This window comes from Vulpes lagopus, chromosome 7, assembly GCF_018345385.1.
Source record: "Vulpes lagopus strain Blue_001 chromosome 7, ASM1834538v1, whole genome shotgun sequence".
Taxonomy (NCBI): Eukaryota; Metazoa; Chordata; class Mammalia; order Carnivora; family Canidae; genus Vulpes; species Vulpes lagopus.
Genome location: NC_054830.1, coordinates 19242783 through 19265674, shown reverse-complemented (window position 1 = coordinate 19265674; position 22892 = coordinate 19242783). Strand labels below are relative to the sequence as shown.

The following is a 22892-nucleotide window of genomic DNA, read 5'->3' as shown; positions in this document are numbered from 1 at the left end:
CTTGAGGAGGCAGTAGGGGTCCGGATATAAGGGTGGGCCCCTTCTCAAAACTGGGAAAGGTCATAAAAGAGGGGTGGCCCTTGTCTGCACCTTATTTCCTACTTTAAATCTTGGCCATTGGCATCCATCCTGGGATTAGGGAGACATAGAAGTCATGTCTCCCTAGAAGACAGAGCCTGGGCTCCGGAGCCATACTGTGCTGAGTTCAAATTTTGGTTCAGCACGGACTGGCTGTGTGGCTTTGGGTGTGTTGCTTCATCCCCTGAGATTCAGTCTTCATCCATGAAATGGGCCTGGTTTGGTGTGCACCTAGCCAAGGGTGCTATGTGACATCAGTGGGAATCGCACACAGAGCACCCAGCATACCATAGGTGCTCCATATCGTTGGTCCGTTTCTTGGTGCTCTGCTAGCTGTTGAAGTTGGAGGCCCTTTCCCAGCCTGCCCTGCAGCCTCTGCCCCACTGCTAAGGTAGGTGAACAGGGCAGATGCCAGTCTGGGGATCAGAGGATGTTTGGATAAATCTGTCCCTAGGCATTTCCAGAAGACTCTTCTTTGCCAGCCTGCAAGCTAAGTTCTGCAGGGAGCTTGGTGATGGGATCAGGCTATAGTCCCAACTTAAGGCAAGGGTCAGTAAAGTGGGATAAGAACTACGGGTTTGAGAGGGTGTGGGGGAAATCTGGGAAGACTTCCTGGTGGGAGTGACTTGGTAGAGGTGAGTCAAGGCCAGAGAACAAAGCTGGCCCTGATAGGTTGAGTTCTGGTCTTTGCTCTACCTCTTCTCTGTACCTGGGTGTCTTCCAGGGACCTGCCAGCTTCCACAGACGGATCTTTGCCCTGAGAAGGAACTAAGGACCCCCAAGTAAGGGGTTTCTGTTCTTCTCAAGGCAGGAGGCCATGTCGAGGATGAACATAGAGGACAGCTATTTGTGGCTCAGCGAGGATTTGACTCATGCTAGGGGGTGGGGAGGATGTGCAGGAGGGGAGATGGGGACGTGTGAATCATAGAATCTGACTGAAGTAGTTGGTGACACACGGATAGAACCTATATTGCCATCTCCAGTCAGGCTTCAGCTATTGGTGTGGGGCAGGGAGAGGTGGCTGGAGCTCCTGGGTTCCTCCCTGACTCACCCAGTGGCCTCTACAGGGGCTTCATCCATACTGTGTACCTCCTGAGAGCAGGCATGGCTCCCCTATCACAGCACAGGGGGTCTGCATCAATATATCCGCCTCCTAAGAGTCAGCTTTGCTAAATCTCAGTTTACCCATTTGCTAAATGGGCCTGGTTAGGGGTTACCTTCCCATTGTGCCTGACTCCCTGGGGAATATACTGGGGTGAGAAGCAGGTGCTACAGACCCAAAAACGGCCTTGATCTGTGCCAGTAACTAGGGCAGGTGGCTCCTGGCCTGGGGAGCAGACGGTGGATCCTGGGCAGACTGGCTGGCAGGTACCCTGTGTCCTTGGCCTGGACCCTTTGCTTTGCTTGGGGGAGGCCTCAGCTGCTTCATGAACTCCTCTTGCTCATTGCTACATCCCAGCTCTAGACTGCTAGGAAATTTGCAAACAGTGACACCTAGGTGTTCGTACCCTGAGACCCATGATCCTCACCCAACAGGGGAGCCCAGGTGGATGATCCTGGTGCCACTGCAGTTTGAAAACCACAACCCCATCTGTCCACAGATGGGAAACTGAGGCACAGAGACAGGAGTGGGTGAGCCTGCACAAAGCCCAGGGACTCAGGCCCCAGGAACCAGAATCCAAATATGCTGGAGAAGGCAGCATGGGGCAAGGGTGGGTGGAGGTGCTGGGCTGCCCCAGGTGGGACAGGGAGGCAGACATTCGCAGAAGACAGCCCAGCTCTGGGCTACTCCTTCTCTGTACTTTCTTCTTGCTTCCTGGAAAAATTGGCTGCTCCAGCACCCAGCCCTTCTGGGAGAGCCATGAATTATGCACAGAAGCCACAGGCCTAGGCAGGCCCATCATAAATGAGCTTTAATAATTCATACGGAGAGGAGCCAGGGAGAGGGAGGGCCTCCTGGGCCAGCCCTGGGGCAGCTGCAGCGCTGCCAGCCCCTCTGCAGTCTTCTGCTGCCCAACCCACCTGCCTGCTCCTATGCCGGCCACGCGCAAGCTAGGGCAGGGTGGTGGGGAGGCCACTCCGACTCTGGGGAGGTGCAGCCACTCAGCACATGGCCTGTTCTTCCAGGCCAGAGAGCAGAGGCTCCTCTCTTGGCTCTCATAGACCAGGTCGGACTCGGACAGTAGACAAAAGAGAGGAGGTCTACTAGAATGCTAGCTAAAAGAGTAACCCCACGGGGCATGGGGAGATCAGTTGCTGCATGGGAGGCCTACTTAAAGTGGGGTGGGGGAGTGGATTACCAAGCCAGTGATGTGTGTGCAGAGACCTGGAAGTGGTGAGAGAGGGCCCTTCTAGACTTCTGAGGAAAGGCCAATCCAGGCGGAGGGAACAGCATGTGCGAAGACCTGTGCATAGAGTACAGGAGTGTATTTAAGCCCCAGTAAGGAGGCCAGTGTGGCCTGAGGAGCAAGGGCAAGAATGCCATTGGGAGCAGAGCCGCTGGATGGACTTTACCTTTCCTGTGGTGGCCTGGAGCTGCAGCATGGTGTTGACAGAGGAAGGACACCATTCCAACAGGACACTCTGGCTGCATGTGGATGTGAACAGACTAGGGGCAGTGGGGGTGAGGGCAGAAGCTGGTGACAGCACGTGTGCTGGGGGGAGATGGTAGTGGCCCAGGGCAGGCTGTGGGCCAGAGAGGTGGCAGGCAGTAGGCAGATTTGGATACTTTGTGCAGGTGGAGCTGACAGGACTTGCTGATAGAGAGAAAGCAGGTTCCGGGTCACCCTGAGGCCTTGGGCCTAAGCAGAGGGACCTGCTGTCAGCTGAGCCAGAGGTGGTGGCCAGTGAGGGAGAGAAGGGAGAATGCGGATCCAGAGGGAAGTCAGGGTCTCAGTTTTGGATCCATTCAGTTCTAGAGACCTATTGGACATCCCAATGGCTCTGGCACCCAGCAACTGGGCATTTGAGACCAGGACCCAGAGGAGAGGTATGTGTCATCCTGATGGGCATTCATTAGCTGTGTGACCTTGACCTCATCACTCAATTGCTCTGTGCCTCAGTGTTCTCCTCTGAATAGTAGGGATGAGGGTTTGACAGCCACGAAGATGAATTGAGGCAGTGCAGTGTGAGCCCTAGTCTCAGTCACTGCTGCGACGCCCAACTCACAGGGGAAGGAAGACCCCAATTACAGCCCTTGGGAAATGAATCCCTACATGGCCTGTGGAGGGTTCAGGCCACCCCTCTTTGGGCAAAGAGAGAGAAACAGAGATCTGGAGAGGCCAAGCACAGTGCTATGGCTGGTACACAATGGCTGAGGGAAAGATGGCTCTAGGGCCCCTCCCCACCCTCCAACCTGAGCTCTGGCCTGGAGCCCCACTCCTCCCCTGCCCCTTGGCGACTTCTCCAGCCACTCTGATAGTACTGCAAGGGCTGCTTCCATGGAAGCTGGAGCAGTCCCCCTTAGGGCCTCCTCCCCGCTGCTGGAAACCTCAGACCAGGCGTGATGAGGGGCATCTTGCTGGGGGGCTGCTCAGGAACCCTGTGGCTGTGGGTGATGACAACCACCTCACTTTCTAAATGAGAGCACGTTACCAAGTCACACAGCTAACCATGACAGAAACAGAAGTCAAGTTCAAGTGACCCTCCATGCTACTGGGGAGCCCCGCCCCCATGTCCCTGGCTGAGACCTGCCGCATCTATGGGTCCTTCCTGACTGCTGGTGCCCCTGTGGACCCTAATCCTGCATTGTGTGGAATGAGGCTGAGGTCTGTGACCATTTGCTGTGTGAGTCCATCCCTCTCTGGGCCAGGTGGGCTGCCTGGCTCTCCCAGCCCTCGGCCATGCTGCTCCCGGCTCTGGGTCTTCTCCTGTCCTCCCCTCATCAGGCTGTTAGGAGTAAATACTGGGCTGGACCCAGCGCCCTAATTAAAGCTGGATGATTGTTCACTGTTAGTCTGAGGGGGGAGGCACAGTCTCGCTGCCACCGCTGCCTCCTAGCCGAGAGCCAACTAGAAGGAAAAGCGTCTTCCCGGGGAAAGATAGGGAAGGGACAGCCCGTAATTAATAACCTCATTAAGGAGCAGTATTTGGGCAGGGTCCCAAGACACACATAGTCGAGGCGGATAGATTTGGACTAATTCGAGCTTCGGCAGCATCAGCCCCTCCCCAGCTCCCCAGGGTCCCTGAGGATCTCTTGTGGTAAGTGGACTGCCTTTGTCTCTGTGTATGTGGAATGGGGGCTTGGGGGCTAGGGAGGGATGACTTGGGGGAAGGTTTGGGTACCATGTTGCTCACACTATAGGGCTTTCTATAGCTGAATCCCAAATCAGTTGAGGATGGGCCGGTTTCGGTTCCTTTAAGTCCTGTGCCTCAGTTTACATGCTGAAGGGGTGGGCAGCTAGCTGGGGAGCCTCATTCTACCCTGAATCAGCTGAGCCAGCATGCTCCCCACAAACTGTGCTGGCTGGCCTCTACCTCTGTAGGCACTCTCATGTCCTTGGCCAGGAATGCCTGGACCTCTCAGGAGCAGATGACCTTGGCTAGACTTTTGCCCCTCTGCCGTCCTCAGGAGACTGTAATCAGATCAGGGTCTGGGGTGATACCCTGGGCTTTGAGCCCCAAAAGACGCTGAGGCCCAAGCATCTTCTCTCCTGAGTGGACAAGGGAAGGATGATCCTATCACAGGAGGCCCTGGCCTTCCTGAGGGGTTGCCCCTGTTGTCAGGGTCTCTGAGGCAGTCCAGGGGGGTGCTGCAGCCCAACTGGAGGCTTCAGTCTAAGGAAAAGGCAAGGCCACCCCACACTTAATGAGCTGCAGGTCTGAGGAAGAAGATTGGACTGTGGGTGTGTGGGGCAGGCAGCACTGCTGATGTCCCTTCCATAGGGCTGTGGTTTCCACCTGCCTCTTCTAAGGGTTGTGAGAGATAGACAAGTGGTGAGATTTATCGCCATTTTCCAGATGGAAAAACTGGGGCCTAACAGGACATGTCTGGTTCAAGGCCTCAAAAGAGCCAGGGCTGATCCTGGCACTCAGTCTCGGTAGAGAGGGACATCCACCCGAGCAGTCAGGGAGGACTCCCTGGTGGAGGTGGCTGTGGAGATGCCACAATCCTTGGGTGCGGCCTTGAGCCTCCTGCCATGTGCCCATGGTCTAGGGGCCACACGTGCTGTCTGAGCTTGGGGTAGCTGTTGGGGGACTAGTGCCCTCTCCAGGCCCACTCACCAGTCATCTTCCCCCATGCTGGGCTCAGCCTGATACAGGCCCTCTAGCCCGCTCTCTGGGGCTCTCTTCATGTCTGTGTCTCTCTGTCTGTCTCTCCCTCACCACCCTTCTCCTACCCTATCTTTTCTTCTTTCCCCTTTAGAAGACTGTGAAGGCGCCGAGGTGGGAGGTGGCAGGCCAGCTGAAATATAATCAGAATAATTAAATAACAATTTATTTTAAATCGTTGCCTCCCCCAGCGCTGGGAGAATAATTGGCCAGCCTGTCACAAGAGAAGTAGGAGACCTGTGAGCTGCCATCACTGCCAGCTTTGGTTTGCATGCCCTTAGCAGCAAGTGGCCTTCTTGGCCCTCACCTGCCCCAGCCTATCCACCCCTCCTGCCTCACCTGCAGTTCCACCCTTGCCCCCTGCCCCCCACCTACCTGCTCACCCGCCCTGTCACGATGGCTGCTCTGCTAAGCTAGTGGGAGGACAGCAGATTGCTCATAGGTCCCCAGTGGAACCAGGTTTATCCAGGCAGTCTGCCTGGTGGAGACAGCCTGCAGCAGGGCTTTGATGGCAAAATGCCTCCATAGTGGTGAAGAGGCCAGCAGAGGCAGAGATTGGTAGTCCTGAGGCCTCGGCCTCCCTGGGCCTGCCCCTGTCTGCTCTGGAACAAAGCCTGCCTCCTTCCCTTCTTGCCCTTCTGCAGGGTCCAGATGCCCACACGCACCCATGCCCTCTGAGGGGAAACCTGCAGTGTCACCTGTCTCTGGGTTTTTGATTTGTTTAATTATAGATGAGTTTTCTGCATAATTTATTCCAAAAGCCTGGATTATACTGTACAATTAAATCACATTCTGATCAACAACTTCGTGTATAAAATTAACAACTGGCAACAGTTTAATCTGTCCTGCCGCATCTGCACGCAGGCTCTTTCCCTCTCTCCTCTCCCCCTCCCCCCCTTTTCCTGCCCCATTCTCCTGCCCTGCTGCTCCCCTCTGGGGGAGCCTGCACAGCTGGCCTCCCCAGGTTCAAGCTGGGTTCTCTGTGGTTCTGCCTGCTGAAGGGGTCCTCGGCCTACATGCAGATGAGCCCACACCCTTGCCTGACAGTGACAAGGCCTCTTCTCTCACATACCCTTCTAGGTTCTGAAGCGTGCCCTGGAGAGCAAGGCCTGGTGTCTTGCAGCACCTTGGCTCTTCTTCCCACTGGGCTGCCCTCCGACTGGCAGGCCCAGGATGAGTGCTCTCTGCCCTGTGCCCACTGCCTGCCTCTCTCAGGCTTTGGGGGAATTCTTTCCACACTCCCTGACCTGCACCCCTCTTCCCAAGTGTGGGCATTCGTGGGAGATTTCCTAAGCCCTGGGCCACTCTGTTGGGTGTTCTTGCCACTCAGGAGTCCCTGGTAATTATGCATTGAGGCTGCCATGAGGATTTGGCCATTGAAGCTTTCAGCCAGTCATTCCCCCCATTTACAGATAGGAATACTGAGATTTGAAGGGAGCTGGACTCCCTGAGTCAAGGTCACACAGCCTCCTGGGCCTGAGGCCTCCCAGAAGTTGCTGAACCCTGGATGGGTGGGGTCAGGGAGCTGACAGAGCAGGAAGGACAGGTCTGGCTTCTCTGTAAGTAGGTGGCCCCTCAGCCATCCTTGCCAGGGGCCTTTGCGTAATGGGGGCCTGGCAGCTGCACCTCCCTGTATTTAGGCACATGGAGGACACACAGACACAAGGGTCTGTCCTCAGCCTCTCCTGCCCATACCAGTCATCCCAAGGGCTGCAGCCCCTGGCTGCATGTGCCTCCTCCCAGACACTCTTTCTCCTCCTGTCTTGCTAATTTGGCACTCAGAGACACTTATAGAGAAACAGTGTCATCTCGATGGAGAGCATGGAAAATCACAGGGATGGAGGGAACCAGCAGGTGTGTCTACCCTATTGGGAGGGTGACCCCTGGGCAACACTGTCTAATAGGGAGGCGTGGCACCTGGAGCCAGGCTGATGGGAGCCCAGGCAAGATTCTGTCAGCTTGCCTCTGACCCAATGTGCCTGGTGTCACACCTTGTAGCTAGGTCTGGTACACCAGCCAAACCCTGGAGCCCACAGAATCTCATCTCTATGACAGTGAAATGATTTATCTATCATGTTCTTCTTAATACTGGGGCACACATAATTGCCTTCCTAATTGGGTTTGGTTTAGGTGAATTATCAGAGCAACTTGTTTTCCCTGGCATTGTTTTGATGCTCAGTGCAGCTAGGGTCTGGGGGTCTGTCCATCAGGCCCCAGGTGCTAGACCAAGGGCTAGGGCCATCCCCAGGTTCCAGGAGGATGTGTGTGTCCTGCTGTGTCATGGGCGGACTTCCCTGTGCCTACAGCAGAGTCTAGAGCCGCTCAGTCTGGGGGAAGAAGTGGGGAGGCCATGTGAGTGTGTGTGTGTGTGTGTGTGTGTGTGTGCGTGTGTATGAGTGTGAGAGAGAGTAGCAGGGAGGGAGGGAAGGAAAGAGTGTGTGTGTCTTGGAAAGAATTGGACTTTATCCTGAGATTTGGCTCTTCTAAAATTCTTTTAGTGTTGAAATAGCCTTTTTAGATGAAATGATGGTGATTATAATAATAATAATGTGTTGTCTGAACAAAATAAAAACTTGGCATCCATGTCTGTTTTTCCAATTAATTTTCTTTTAGTTATCTGTGAAATTCTAGAACCAGAGACCTATAGATACAGTAGAAAAGAGTCAACAGCCTGGGGCTGAATCAGTGGAGTGCTAGTAAATGTTTACAGTTCCCTCTCCAGGGGGAAAAAACTGTGATTTGTAACATTTGCCGATTTCTGTGGTATAAATATTCCCACGATGGCCGATTTCAAGTTCTCAAAGTGACAGTACTAGCTGCAGAGCTGGGAGGAAGTGCACCCTCTTGCTTGGCTCTTGCTGACTCTAGCACGTCTGTGTATCAAGTTCTGTGTTCACCACTTCTTAGGTGGGTAACCTTTGGCTGGTCACGTAAAGCCCCCGTGCCTCAGTTTCCTCATCTGTAAATTGGGAATGATGATGTTTACTGCTTTGTGAGGATTGAAGCAAGAGAGCAAGTGGCACGCTGGCACCACTCCATATGCATAATGGGTGCCCTTGTACATATTAGTCCCAGAAAGGATTATGATTGGCATTCGTCCCATAAACCAATGAGTAGCTGAAAGCAGGGGCAGAGCAGAGTTAATGGTTCCCTTTGGAGATCAGCTCCTTGACCTCACCCATTTTTGTATCTAGCTGGACGCAGGACTGTGCAGCAAGCCACCTCAACATTGGCCGCCCTGGGCTCTGTCTCAGGAGCACAAAACAGCCACCTGCCCCCCGTCCACCCACAGCCAAGGCCAAGCGATCAGCACCTGGTGCATAGGAACAGGGGCCAAGCAGGCTCTCCATTCTCTGCTAGGCTTTGCCCTCCCCTGGCTAGCAGCTGGGGCCTGATTGCCCTTTGTAGCCTGGTCTGCAGCCTTGCCTCCTCCTGAGCTTGGGGTTAGCTTTTTCCCTGTGCTAGGGAGTGGAGGTGGGCATCAGGCTGTGGCTTAGCCAGCAACATGCTGAAGCTAATACCTATTTCTTTTGATGTTTGATTTTTTTTTTTCCATCACGGTCCTGACATTCAGCTTGGCAAATTGCAATTAGTGATCCGCCCGCCTCCCGCTCCAAGTTCCCATGCCAACCGACCCAGGCACACACAATGGCACAGGCCCAGCCCCCCAGCCACAGGCCTGAAGATGGATGTGGGGCAGGGGGCTGGGGTGGAGGCTCAGGCTCTTCTGACCCAGAGAGCTAGTGGAGTCCTGGCCCTGCATGGCACTGGGGAAGGTAAGGCAGGCCCAGGGCAGGTGCCATCTCCTGGGTTCTGGGATACTCCTCCAGAGACTGGGGGGCTGGCATCACCCACCCCTACCTTTCCCTATGGGATGTGCTTAACCCATGGTGCATTTAAATCTTTGTGGTAACTCTCTTATGAGCCCTCCCTGGAATGGCCTCGTTCTGTGCGTGGTGGGATGAGGAAGTGGAGGCACCTTTTCAGATGCATTAGGGCAGGGGCTCTTGGTCACAGCAGAGAACACCTCTGGAAGTGTGGAGAACATCTCCCTGGTAGGCTCTTGGCAAAGACTGGTATGATTTTGCTCACCTGATCTGGCACTGCCTGAAGGAAGGATCACAGGTTAGAAGGTGGACCAAGCCTCTCCCCAAATGCCATTCCTGTTCGTGTGTGTGGGCTGGAAATACTGGGCCATGAGGCCACTTGTCCCTCCTGTCCACTCACAAGTATCCCTGTGTAGCACTCTTGACCGCCTGTCCTTCTCATACCCTATGAGGTGGCCCCAAGTTATCCCCACTTTCTGGAGGAGGAAACTGAGACACAGATGGGTTCAAATGAGTTCAGAGTAATGCCGGCGTAAAGGAGGCCTACTTAGGCTGGTGGCTCAGGTGAACGACTCATGGGGCTTCCCAGGCCCCCAGAAAGGGTCAGGATGGTCCGAACTGGACCTGCAGGTGGGCAGTTCATGCATGGCACGCAGCAGTGAGCTTCACATAGCATCTGTGTGTTAGAGAGCCGGAAAGGTGAGGGCTGCCTCCACCAGAAGCTTTCCATGTCCGCATCTCAGGTGAGGCCCACAAGGGCAGGAACCTGCCCCGGCTACACAATGACTTGGTGGTGACAGCAGTGACTCTAGCTGGACACGGGACTCCAGGCCTCACGGAGCCTCGAGGACCGGAGGCTTTGAGAACCAGCAGCCCCCACATCGCTCACTCATATTCCCCTCCTCCCTAGTGTCCAGAGTCCCCATGTTCAGAGCTGCAACATCAAGGGCTGACTCTTCACGGTGAGAAATAGTCTCCCTGCAGGCTTCTTGGAGCTGCTAGACTCCCTCAGTGCATTTAAAATATAATCCGCTCTCCTCCCTGTCTGTCCAACAGTACGTGAGGAGAGCCTGGGCCACCAGGTCTAGGCTTCAAAGGCAATCACAGGCTTACTGTGGCTCCTAGCCTTTGTTTCTCCTCCAGTGGAAATTGGGTTCTGAAGGAGTGGTTGCTACTGGTCACGCCCCAGGTCACTTGGTGCAGGGCTGTGCCAGTGCTGGGTGGGGGGGCCCTCCTGACACCTCTCTTTTCTCTGCACACAGGATGCAGCACTGGGCCCGACGCCTGGAGCAAGAGATTGATGGCGTGATGCGGATCTTTGGGGGTGTCCAGCAGCTTCGTGAGGTAAGTGTGGTACTCTTTGCTTTCTGCTCAGGATTCCTCTTCTGAGTGGGAATGGGAGAAGGGCTTCAAAAATAAGGAGTAAGGTTAGGTGTGGTGGAACACTGCTGGGCTCATCAGGGCAGTTGAGGAAATAACTAGAAAAACAGCCTGCTCTTCCTAGTACTGAGCACTATCCAGTGAGCTCTGCTGTCGGGGTGTTGGGCTTGCAGGGTTTTAGGATTTGTTTTTTGTTGTTGTTGTTATTGTGTTTTTTTTTAAAGATTTTATTTATTGGGATGCCTGGGTGGCTCAGTGGGTTGAGTGTCTGCCTTTGGTTCAGGTCATGATCCTGGGGTCCTGGGGTCCTGGGGTCCTGGGATCGAGCCCTGCATTGGGCTCTCTACTCAGCAGGGGGCCTGCTTCTCCCTCTGCCTCTGCCTGACTCTCTGCTTACTTGTGCTCTATCTCTAAGCAGTGGGAGAGGGACAAGCCAACTCCACACTGAGCACAAAGCCTGACATGGGGCTTGATCCCATGACCCTGAAATCATGACCTAAGCCGGAATCAAGTGACTGAGCCACTCAGGCATGCCAGGCTCTCAGGTTTTTAAGTGGGTGAGGTCTGTGTTTGTGGTAGCACCTGAGGCAAAAGGCCAGGCCTTGGAGCGTGCAGTGGATGTGGTTGCACACAGAGGCTGAGGGGCTGTCCACACAATGAGTGGGGTGGCCAGGCCGAACAACAGTGGAGAGCTGCGCTGGCCACACAGGACACTGTAGCAGGAGACGGGTTGAAAGCCTGTGCTTGGTGAGTTGAGGGATCAGGGCAGGAGGGGGTGATTGATTAGGCGTGAGCAACCACATTCATCCTTGGAGATTATGTTAATGTTTGAAATAGTGATGTGAAGAGCAGGCCATCCGTCACCCCCAAAAGGCTGCAAAATGTGTCGCTGTCAGGTTCCTGAGCCGTCGCTTGTTATGTGGAAATGCAGAGGCTCGGAGAGCTGAGCTCTTGGAGTGCTTGGGTGGGACTCCCAGGGACCTATGGGGACTTCAAGAAGGTCTTGCTGAAGGCTTGGGCCAGGACACCCAAGCAGGGAAATAACAGGGTTCGCCTGCCGATGGTTGTCCTGGAACAGCAGAGTAAACAGAGTTTCTTGTCGGTGGTTCAGCCAAGAGTCCGGGTCTGGACATTGTTTGTGACATCCTTCTTGGTCAGGACTGGGCTCAGTGCGTGTGGGCAAGCTACCATGGGGTTTTCTCCTCGGTCCTTTCCTCCTCCTTAGCTTAGAGCAGGTACCCAGGAAGTGGGGATGGCAGTGAGTGTGTTGCCACTGGCTGTGGACGTAAGACCTCTGGCACAAATGGGGCTGATCAGGGGTGGCTAACAAGGTAGTAGCATGATGAAGAGGAGTCTGGGTCTGGAGGTCAGCCCCCAACATGCTGGGCATCCTCCCCCTAGTGGCCCAGTCTCTCTGAACTCCTCCACCTTAATTGCTGGGCTTGAATTGCAGTAACCCCCACCCCACTCTTCCTGTGAATTCTCAATGACTCAGCCGTACTTGGAGGCCAGCAGAGCTTTCCAGAGAAAGCACTATAGGAAAAGCTGTTCCGGAACAGAAGTCAATTTATGCTCAGGAATTGCACCCGGCACTGACTAGGTTCTAAGTGGGCTCTGCCAAGTGTAGCCATGTAGGTTAATGAAGAAGGGATAGTACCCTGAATATGTGTCATGTGCCTTTCCAAGTTTTGTGTTGGAACCTAAGATGTACCCCATATAAGCAGTTAACTACACACCTCCAGTCAAGAATCTTCCATGCTTTGAATTTTCAGCTTGAGGCCATTGCTTATTTTATGGTCATGGGCAACTCAGACCATGAAAGTTTGCCAGTGAGAAGATAATGCACACATTTCATGCTTGAGATTTGATTCTGTGAACCATTGAGCTCCCTAGCTGGTGAGAAGCAGAGATGGAAGGCTAGCTCAGCATCCCCACTGTGTGCTTTTGGGAGAGTCCTAGACCCTCTGTAATCCTCACTCTTGGTCTATGGTGTGGCTGGGAGGTATGACTGGAGGATGAGGTGGTGAGAATAACAGTGGATGGACTGACACAGACACCACCTTTTCTGGAAATTTGAATTTCCCTCCTTGATCATTTTCCCTCCTAGGACATGTTGGTCCCTTCCTTTCTTTTTTTTTTTTTTTTTTTTTTAATTTTTTTGGTCCCTTCCTTTCTGATGGGAGTTGAATGATTCCAGACACTCTCATCAATGAGCACATCCTGCCCCCACCCCGCCAGCCATACCAAGAGTCATACAGCTGGCTACGCCAGACCTGAGGCTTGGACCAGGTCTAGGGTGCTACCCCTTCTCTGGTTGCACCTCTTGGAAGGGAGGCAGGGTGAGGCTGGGGAAGTGGGGAGCTGGGCTGGAGTAGGGGCCATGTTTGTTGCGGCTGTGGCCAGCTTGGCCGCAGGCAGAGAAGTGCTGACCTGGCGTTCCCGGCTGGCTCCTCCTGGCATCCTCTGCCTGCTGCCGCCTGCCAGCTCTCCAGCGGCTCTCTGTCCTGCTCCAGTTTTTTCTCACCTGCTTTCTCAGCCTCTTAGTTCCTGCTGACATCTCTGGGGCTGCTTCTTGGTACCAGGCACTCTGGTGAGGGTGGGTGGTAGAGAAGCAGGTAAAGAATTCTAGAGAAGGACAATCCCATGGGAGTGGGAGTAAGAGGGAGCCAGCCTCCCCACCCCCACAGTCCACCCCAAACCTGACTGAGTCACCACAGCTCTCCTTCAAATGCGTATGAGGGGGACTTTGTGCCTAGCCTATGTCCAGCTCTGAGTCAGGAGGATGCTTGCAGCAGAGCCCTGACCCAACTGCTGATGCTCCTGGGGATCCTGGCACCAGCTCTGCCAAGCTGCCAGCCTCAGCCCCCAGTGGCCTCCCCAGGCTCCCTGAGCTGACTCTATGCTCCCCCCAAACACCCTGCAGTTAAGATGTCCTGGCATCTGGGTTCCCTTGGCCTTCTTCCCCTGCATGGCTGCCTTCTGCCCCTACTCCAGTCCTAGAGGCTGCCCCCCTCCCAGAAGCTAGACACCGCAAGAGTTGGCAGCTACAAGAGTCCAGAAACTGCAGGCAGTGGCATTTGGGAGCACTTTCCTTGCATTGGCACTTTGCTCCTCCTGAGCACAACCCCTTGGGGACATGGCTGAGTACAGACTGGGGTCATAGCACACCAGGGTGGGGTGTGGGGGCTGTCTGCAAAGACCCCACCATGTTTCCTCATCTGAGTTCAGGGCCAGCACATAGTGGGTGCTCCCACTGTGGCCTGGTGCTCATGTGCCATCCCCACCCCCATGCTTAGCCAGACGCCCCTGAGCCATGTCCCCCCTGGGTACCCTACCTCCCCCCCATGCCCTGGCCTACTCTTAATGTGCACAAGCCACAGAAGTGTGGACTCTGTTGTAGTGTGCCCTCTCCAGAACCCCTGGAGGCTGATCAAGATCTCCAAGTTCCTTCTCTGCCCTCCCCCATCAGCACCATATTGTCCCCATCTTGGGGGGAGGGGAGGTGAAGAGCAGAGAGCATATGCTTGGGCTCTGAGCTCATTTACATAATGAGGCTGATCAGGATGAATAATTCATCAGGTGCCTGGGGGTGCTTGGGGGAAGATGTGGAGATGGCCAGTCTCCCAACTCTGAAGCCCAGGTCACTCTGACAGGTACAGCCAGGAACCTCCTCACTTCTGACTGAGTGTCCAGTGCAAAAGGAGAACAACTCTGGGGACCTTGTGGGAAAGCAAAGCAGGAGAGATTATAGTCAGACGTAAGGAAGAACCAGTGGCTCAAAAGTGCACCACCATCCGGAGATGGGTTCCTGACCTGGGTGAAACACCTTCCTTGGAGGGTCTCTAGAGAAGGATGTAAGAAGATCCTCTCTCTGGGGTGAGAGGAGGCTTCCTGGCCGAAGCTGGGCTGGGAACAGAGACCTAGGATGACCGTGTCTGGGGTCCACAGACCACTCTCTGGAAAGTGTAAAGCCAAGCCTGGGCTCTGGGAGCCTTTGTATTGACATCAACCACTCCTACCTCACCTTCCAACTGGGGCAGAAATGGCTTAGAGCCCTGTCAACATCCCTGGCTGCCTCAGTTCCATGATGACTGTAGCTCAGCTGCATGCTGCTGGTTACTCCTGTGGTCTTAATGTACAAATGGGAAAACAAGGGTCCTGAGCAACTGTCTGCACCATACAGTCCCATCCTGGAGCCCCGAGAGGCCAGTCTTAAGTGGTAGTGGGATTGGGGAGAAGTACTAAGCCAGAGGTGCAGGTCTGAGGCCTGTCTGGAGGAGCTACCCTGAGGCAGCCCCTCCCTTCAGCTGTTGAGCTGTGTCCACAAAGAACAGGAAACCCAGGTCTCAGAGACCTTTAACCCCAAAACTCCTACTCCCCTCCCCACTGATGTGCTCCTTTGGATAGCCATGGTGATTCAGACTGATGGTGCCCATGTGTCTTCACTCTCCAGGTGGCCAGGAATAGCACTGCTCAATGGGTGATGGTGCCAGTCCCAGCCCATCTTGTTTGCCCCTGGCCATCCCTGTACCCTGTCTGCTTCATGCTCCCTGGGAATGTGTAATTAGTATCTGCAGAGGGCCACATCTGGAGTAGGCTCCTGGCAAGGACCAAAGTCTGTCCACATAAAGGGCCCCTTTCCTAAGGGGCTCAGGGAAGCAAGGACAGGGGTTCCTTCATACATTTCCTTTGAAACAGGCCTCCCACTGTCCCTCCAGCCCTCCCCCCAGGCTGGTACCACCAATTCCTGCAACTCATGCATTCTCACATGCTGGCTTAGGGGTGCTGGCCAAGGCTGTGGTTGGCCCCCATCTTTGGAGGGTCCTCTCTGGGTATCTGGGCATTCAGATGCGGTTAGTAGCAGTGTTCAAGAGCGCCAGAGAAGCTCAGAACCCTAGAGGGACTGGGACACACACACACACACACACACCCACCCCGAGACCAGCACAGCTGTCCCGGCTGATGTGCTCATAGTCAGGTGAAGGGTGGTGAGGGAGCCCAGACAGACCTATCAGAAGCCCTCCTCAAGTTTCCCAGAAGCCTCAGAACCTTAGTCCTAGGCCTCTGCTCTTGTTCCTCCCAAAGCCCCTACCCCTCCTCCAGCCACCTCCCAATAAGGCCCAGCAGCACCCTCCTTTCTCCCGGTGAAGATGATCAGGATGTGGGGTGCATGGGGTGGAGGTGGTGGGGGGCACGGGTGTGAAATATGCTGCTGGGTAGGGATTGCTGCCGCTCGCCTCTCTAAAAACCCACATATATTATTCTTTAATGGAAAGTTAATTGTCTTATTATTCCCTCCATATGGTCCTCTTGCTCGGCACCCAGCGGGGATGCATGGGGCTGAGGAGGGGCTCCTGGGAGGGTGTCTGAAACGTGGTGAGGCCGCCACTTGAGCATAATTAGATACACAGAGGCAGATGCAGGGAAGCCCGGCCAAAGCCTGCCTGGACCCCCTCTCTGTCCCCCCAGCCCGATCTGTTCCCCACTCCTTCCCTTCCCAGACCTGCCCTGGGGTGGCCTCTTCTGCCCCTCCCCCACATAAGGTCTGGGAGTGCTCTCTCCTGAGTACTGGGTAGGGAGACCAGAGACCAGGAGGCAGGGAGACTGTGTGTCCTACTTGCCCCCTCCCCACACACACTCTGTTGTCGCCTACAGGAGGAAATTCCATTTTTGAAGCTTTTCAAAAGCCATTTCATCAGTGGCAGGAGCTCCTGCCTGCGGGCCAGCTGACTAGCTTGGGTCTCCAACACCCCTTCCATGCATCCTCCCACCAGAGAAGGGGTGCAGGGAGGTCAGTGTAGGGGGAGGGCTGCCCCGAGACACTTTGCCTGGGGACCCTGGCTTACGTTGATCATGCCTTCCATGGGCACCATCTACTGGAGCCTCCCGCACCCCAAGGGCTCCTCCAGAGCTGCTAAGGCTGGGCCAGTACCTGTGACCCTCTCAGCCCCCATCCCCTCCCAGGCCTCTCCTCTTCCTACTCCCCTGGATGTGAGCGTGTTAGGACAGAACAGCTTCACAGCAGGTGGAGGATGCAGTGATAGGGAAGTCCCCAGAGGAGCATGAGTGGGTGGTTGCCTCCATAGCCAATTCAGAGCCCCTTGCTCTGTAGTCTTGCAGGGGGAGGCTAGAGCAGGGAGCCCTGGTAGGAGGCTTTGGGAGTTCTGGCACAGCCTCAGTGAAGAGCTGCTACCCAGTGCCTATAGCGGTTGTGGGTGTGGAGGGGACAGGTCTGCGGGAGAGGCCTCTCTGGGTGCGATTAGCAGACCCATGGCTGGTGGCACAGGCCTGGCAGATGGACCACCAGCTTCCAGTTTATGCCACAAGGTCACCACAGTGCCATGGCTGAGGTCACCTCCAGAGGATGGGGAACGGGTCAGAACAGGAGAAAAGAGTTTTGCATTCCTAAGATGAGACCTGCCTGAGGTCCCGTAGCTGGTACATGACAGAACTGGGACTTGAATCTGGCACCTGTGCCATGGGCAGCAACCCCCCGGCAGGAGGTGGTGGAAAGAATGTGGTGGCAGGAATGGCAGTGCTGGGCCTTCCCATGCTGAGGGGCCTGGAGCTTGTTGTCCTGCCCCTCCCAGCCTCCACTTGTGAAATGGGCAGCTGAGCACCTCTGTACTCACGGGAGACAAGAGGATCTCAAGGGACCAGAGGCAAAGAAAGGCTACAGACAGAGCCCTATAAATGTGGGGGTACCTTTGCCCCCCCCCACTATCAACTCCTTGCCCTTCCAGGAATTAGTCATAGTTTGAGGAAGTTCAGATGTCCACAATGTCCCTTTTGCTTAGCTTAACCCAGGAATTTGGAAATCAGTTTTCTTGTCCCTGCCATCTGAGTCCGTTGTAGCTTCTATAACAGAATACCATAGACTGGGTGGCTAAGAAACAACAGGATTTCTTCCTAATGGTTCTGGAGGCTGAGAAGCCCAATATTAAGGGGTCAACAGGTTTGGTGTCTGGCAAAGGCCCACTTCATGGTTCATAGACAACTGTCTTCTCACCATGTCCTCATATGGTAGAAGGTGGTAGAAAGAGTTCTCTAGGGTCCTTAATAAGGACACCAATCCCCTTCACAAGTGGCTCTGCCCTCATGACCTAATTACCTCCCATAGAGCCCACCTCCAAATACAGTCATGTTGGGATTAGGTTTCAACATGAATTTTGGGGTGGCACAGATAACTCAGTCCCTAGCACTGACTGAGCATGCCATCTTTAGAAACCTTACAGGGCTTGGAGTGAAGGGCTGGCCCCAGGTATTGGCACTGGGGATAGGTTAGTGGGTCAGAAAATGATGTAGCTAAACCCAAGGCTGAGGATCATGGGTTCTTAAGGGTGGTAGCTTCCTTTCTCTGGAAGGTTCTGTGACTAGGGTCCCTCAGTTTCTTTATTTTTAAGTTTATTTGTTTAAGTAATCTCCACACCCAACCTGGGGCTTGAATCTGCCACCCCAAGATCAAGAGTCACATGTTCCTTCAACTGAGCCAACCAGGCCTGGGGTCCTTCAGTTTAAAGAAAAGACAATCTCAGAGGCATGGTTATAGTTGAGAACCCATGGCTTTGCTGCATGCTCCTTCCCTGACACACACACACACACACATACACACCCCTCCACCGACACACACATGCAGTAAGATAGTTCTAATGAACACCCTGGCTCTCCCCTAGGGTCCCCAGAGAGGCTGGCCTTGTAGCAGGACAGCTGGGGATCAGCTCCAAGGGGGACCCAGTACTTGCAGATAGTTGAAAAGAGGCCAGGGACTGCTCTGCTCCATCCTGGCCTCTGCATCAGGAGCAATGGGGCTGCAGATCCAGAGCTAAGGGCCTGTCTGGATCATCGGGGTGGTAAATGGGGGATGGGGGTAGAGGGCCAAATGGGTTTCCATGCTGCGCCCCAGGGTATGGCTGACCCGATATGCATTCCTCTCTCCTCTTCCACCCCCATCTATTGCGGGATTGGTGACAGCCATGGGGTCATGTGCCTGAGATTTGTGGAGCCCCAAGCATTTGGCAGAGGCAGAGAAGTAATTGGTTCTGACAAACCACAGCCGGCCTCAGGGGTGGTATGAGCAGCATTTACCATGACCAGGCAGGAGACGGAAGCTCAGCCTGGCCTCCCTCTACCTTCTCTGAGCCTTGTGAGCAAAGATCTAGAGTTTGGGGAATGTTACAAAGCCCCAAACTTCTTGTCTTTCACATACTTCTCTCCCAGCCCTGGGACCTGGTGGCTCTGCAGGGCAGCTGGCTGGCTACTTATGTGGGGGGCGGGCAGGGGGAGCAGATGAGGCAGAGGTCAGGGGGATCCTGGACAGACTCCTCAGCTCACTCCTTGTCCATCCTTGGGTTCTCGTGAATCAGTAAACTCCAAGGCTTAAGCGTCCTGGTCTAAGAGTGTGGGGTTGGCGGCTGGGGGATGTACAGTCTGGGTGAAGAAGCAGGCTGTACACGCACAGGGTGCACATATACACACATGCCTGTGGTGCACAGACATGCATATATGTGCCCACAAGGCTGGCAAGGAGTAAGTGTTTACCTAGTAACTGTTCAATGGGTAGATAAGCAAAGCAGCAGGCATCTGAAGACTGACAGGGGGAGACCAGGGCCCTGGCTGTCCCACAGGACCTTGGGAACTACCCAGCCCATATGGGGAAACAGATCCAGTGTATCAAAGTACAGCTTCAGTGCCAGATGCCTTGGGAGAAGTAGGCTCGCATGGGATTTGCTTGACCTCACATAGAGGGTCCTGGATTGCTCTTTGTGAGGGAATGGGAATGGAGGGTGTGGGGGTCTGGAAGAAGGGCCAAGAGAAGAGCCAGCTGCAAGGTGTGCTGGCACCCAGATGTCAGGCTGGGGTGGGGGAGGCTGGGCTGTTACTGGAGTGACTTGAAGGTCTGGCCAAGGTGTGTAGCTTGAGCAGGGGAACAGGGAGCCTTTGGGCCTCCCAGCCATCCCTATGCCCTCCCGGTCCCCAGCTAGACATCCCACCTTCTCTCCCTAGTGCACTTGCCACTCTCCTCACACACCCCCATACCCTCCAGGCCTCACCCCAGTTTTGAATCCAGCCAAAGCTCCCTCACCCAGGAAGCCCTCCAGGTCAGGGCTGAAGCCAGTAGTGTCCAGTGCTCTCCACAACCTTCTGCGCTTGCGTGCTTTGGGTACAGACAGGAGGCAGGAGCTGCCAGGACCCTGGGGCGGGCATCAAATGGGGTAGAGAGATCATGACCAGGAGGCAGGGTCACGCCCAGGCTCCTTGGAGTCCACCTGAACACAGGCAGTCAGACCTAGAAGGCAAGCAACCCCAGGGGCACTCCCCACCGTGATTCTTGATCCCTGTCTCACTGGGAGAAGGCTCTCTGACCTGTGGAGGCTGGTATAAGTGGAGTGAGGCTGACCACATGTGGGAGAGGACAGAAGCATGATGCCGCGAGTGGGAATGGGAGTGTATGTGTGCCTGGGAGAGGACCTGCAAATCTGTGTGCATGCGTGCTGCATGTGCGGGTGCAAACGTGTGAGTGTGTGCTCGGGAGAGCATGTGTGCTTTGTAGGGGGGTGTGACCAGGTGAGTGTGTACACGCACGCGTGTGTATGCGGCTGAGCTCTGCGTGGAGGTGGGAGCGGGCACACTACAGAGCAGGGTGGGACCACGAGGAGGCAGATGCCAGGAGCTCTGTGTCACCCGAGCAGGCGAGAACTACTGAACTGGTTAATTAGTGAAGCTGAGAAATCTCAGTTGTGGGCGAGGAGCTCACATTCATGCACACACGCCATGTTCCCATGCGCAGTAAACATCCTCCCCACCCCCCCCACCCCCGCCCAGTTACTCTGCCTCCTGCGCTGTGCTTGGCAGCCCTGCAGGGGACAGGGTGCCCGTCGGCTGTGGATCTGTGTCCTTACAGCCCCGTGTGTCTGCATCCTGGGATGGGTCCAAGCGGCCCTTCTTTGGAGAGCACAGGGCTTGTGCAGGCAGTCTTCATTGTCCCCAGTCCAGTGCTCAGAAAGGCTGGGTGGTGAGGCCCCTGAGACAGTGTTCCCATTTCACAGATGAGGGAACCGTAGCTGTGAAGGGGTGTAGGCAGGAGCCTCCTTTCCATGTCTTGGGCATCCCGGTGAGGGAGAGTAACCCTTCCTGCCCCCTGAAGTGTTACTTTCTGGGGGTGGCCGAAGAGTTTGGGTGCCTGTGGGCTTAGAGCAGAGCCAGAGCTTCCTGCAGCACAGGACGGACCTCTCCAACGTACAACTGCCAGGTGCCTTGTCACCAGCTAGCTTCCTGTATATGCCCTGCAGGCAGGCCCAGGGCCTGATCCTGCCCCCCCCCCCAAAAAAGCCTGCTGAATACCTCCCCTCTGCTGTCCTCCTATGCACCCCAGCTCCCACAGCCCCACCTATCTCCCCGTGTATGTGATGGTGGCTGCCCCTCTTCCAAATCCTCCATTTAAGTGCAGCTCCTAAGGCTCTAATGGGGTATGTCGGGCTTGGCTCTGAGGCCCAGAGTCTCCTGGATGCCAGCTCCCCACTCTTCTGCTGCCCCCACAGACCCCTGGGCCCTGATGCTGCCTGTGTCGTCTTTGCACAGAGAGACCCGGAAGATGGGTCAAGTGGCAGTCACTTGCCTCTTGATCAGGTGTTGACGGAGGAGCCTTCATTATGCTCCATCTACAGGCACAGAATAAATTGGTGTGCAGTGAATTTATTCTTTTTAAAGAGGGACTTTCACACTGGGGAAAACTTTTAAAAAGAACATTTATATAAAAAGCAATTACCATGCCAGTAATTTTTATGTATTCTCCCCCTTCCATTGCTGCCTTTGTGTTTGAACGTGACCGCCTCCTGGGCAGCTGCAGCCTAGCTCCCTGGCCTCTGGCTATAGCTTCATGCCTGCTGGAGTGCCTCCTCCTCCGGGAAGTCTCTGGATGCAGGGCCCTGGCCTAGCAGGGGTGCAGGCTCCAGAGCACGGCTGGGTGGATTTATGTGGAAAACTCGGGTGCTTTGGAAATTTCCTCTTGCATGCATCTCTGTCCCAAGGTTGCTCCAATTCCAGGGCTGGTGCGGCCCTTCCAAGGCCCCTCTTGGCAGCACTGAGCACTTAAAGGCACCTGCTTCCCAGCAGCGTCACAGCAGATCCATGATGGGGGAGGTGGTGGTGTGGGAACAGGTATTTTCTCTCCCAAGGAGCCACTAACGGGCACCCTGCTTCCCCAGCCATTATTGCTCTTACACTCGATGCATTATGTAAATTGTCTCCGTTGCTAAGTAGAGGAGCTGCTCAGGGGGAACAGAGGTCTGGAGCCTTCTGCAGGGGGAAGGCAGGAGACTGGCCCTGAAAACTCACTGCTCCACATCAAGGAGGGTCTGGCAGCCCCCCAGCTCAGACTAGGACCTCCAGGGCTTGCACACTGTCTCCTCTGACCACAGCTATATGAGGGTGGTGGCTGCACCCCACAGCAGAATGGATCTCCCTGGAGGCCAAGGAGCTCTCTCATTGGACAGGGCCATCAGACTGGGCCTTTGCTTCTCACCTTGAACTGGCTCCCAGGGTAGGACATGTGCTTCCCTGCTGCCTAAGGAGGCATGCTTCTGCCACCTGCACGAGTCTCACCAGCAGCAAATTTGCCCACCGAGCCTCCTCAGAAACCTTGACGAGCTGGAAAAGGTCATGTCCATCCCTGGGGCTGGGTGAGCCACTGCCTGCCTCCTGGGGACTTTGGGGCTCCTTTTGCAGTGAGGCACAAGGAGGCACATAAGGGGCATGAATGTCCCTGAGTGGGACAAGGCCTGGGTGACAGAGGGGGCTCTCCCCTGGTAGTTGTCTGGCTTTCGATCCTCCCTTTTGAGACACAGACCGGGGGTCTGGGTCCAATGTCTGGTTCTCCATTCTCCGAGGGTTCCGGATTTCCTCCAGCTGAGCCCAACTCTCATCTGAGCTTGTACTCTGTATGCAGCTTCTCCATGCAGGTCTCATACCTGTCCTCCCTCCCTCCCTGGGGCTGGGGGCCCCTGGGATGAACATTCGTCCAGTGCAAGGAGGCCAGTGGGTTAAGGAGTTGCAGGTTTTCACATTTGCCAGAAAATTGCATGATTAGTTGGGGATTCCAGGGAGAGGGTGAGAATTTGTACAGATGTTTGTAGCTCACTCAGCCCCATTTCTCAGGTGGTCCCTTCCCTCCACAGCCCTCCCCAGGCATGGCTGCCTGTGTGTCTCAGTGACTCACCTCAGCATCGCTTTGAACAGAGGTCGAGGCAGAGGTAGTGAGTACACCATGGCTTCAGACACAGATCCACACATGGAAGATGTGGATCTTCTTCCTCCCATCCAGTATTGCTCCCCACTGTG

At 55.0% G+C, this 22892-nt stretch overlaps 1 protein-coding gene across 8 annotated transcripts in view; it reads left to right on the top strand.

Annotated features, from left to right (window-relative positions):
• Window positions 1-22892, top strand: part of CACNA2D2 (calcium voltage-gated channel auxiliary subunit alpha2delta 2) — a 139689-nt gene that overhangs the window by 15756 nt on the left and 101041 nt on the right. For all 8 annotated transcript variants that reach the window (XM_041761257.1, XM_041761254.1, XM_041761255.1 and 5 more), the window contains exon 2: window positions 10439-10520. In XM_041761257.1, coding sequence (XP_041617191.1) covers window positions 10439-10520 — 82 coding nt within the window. The remainder of the gene's footprint in view (window positions 1-10438; window positions 10521-22892) is intronic.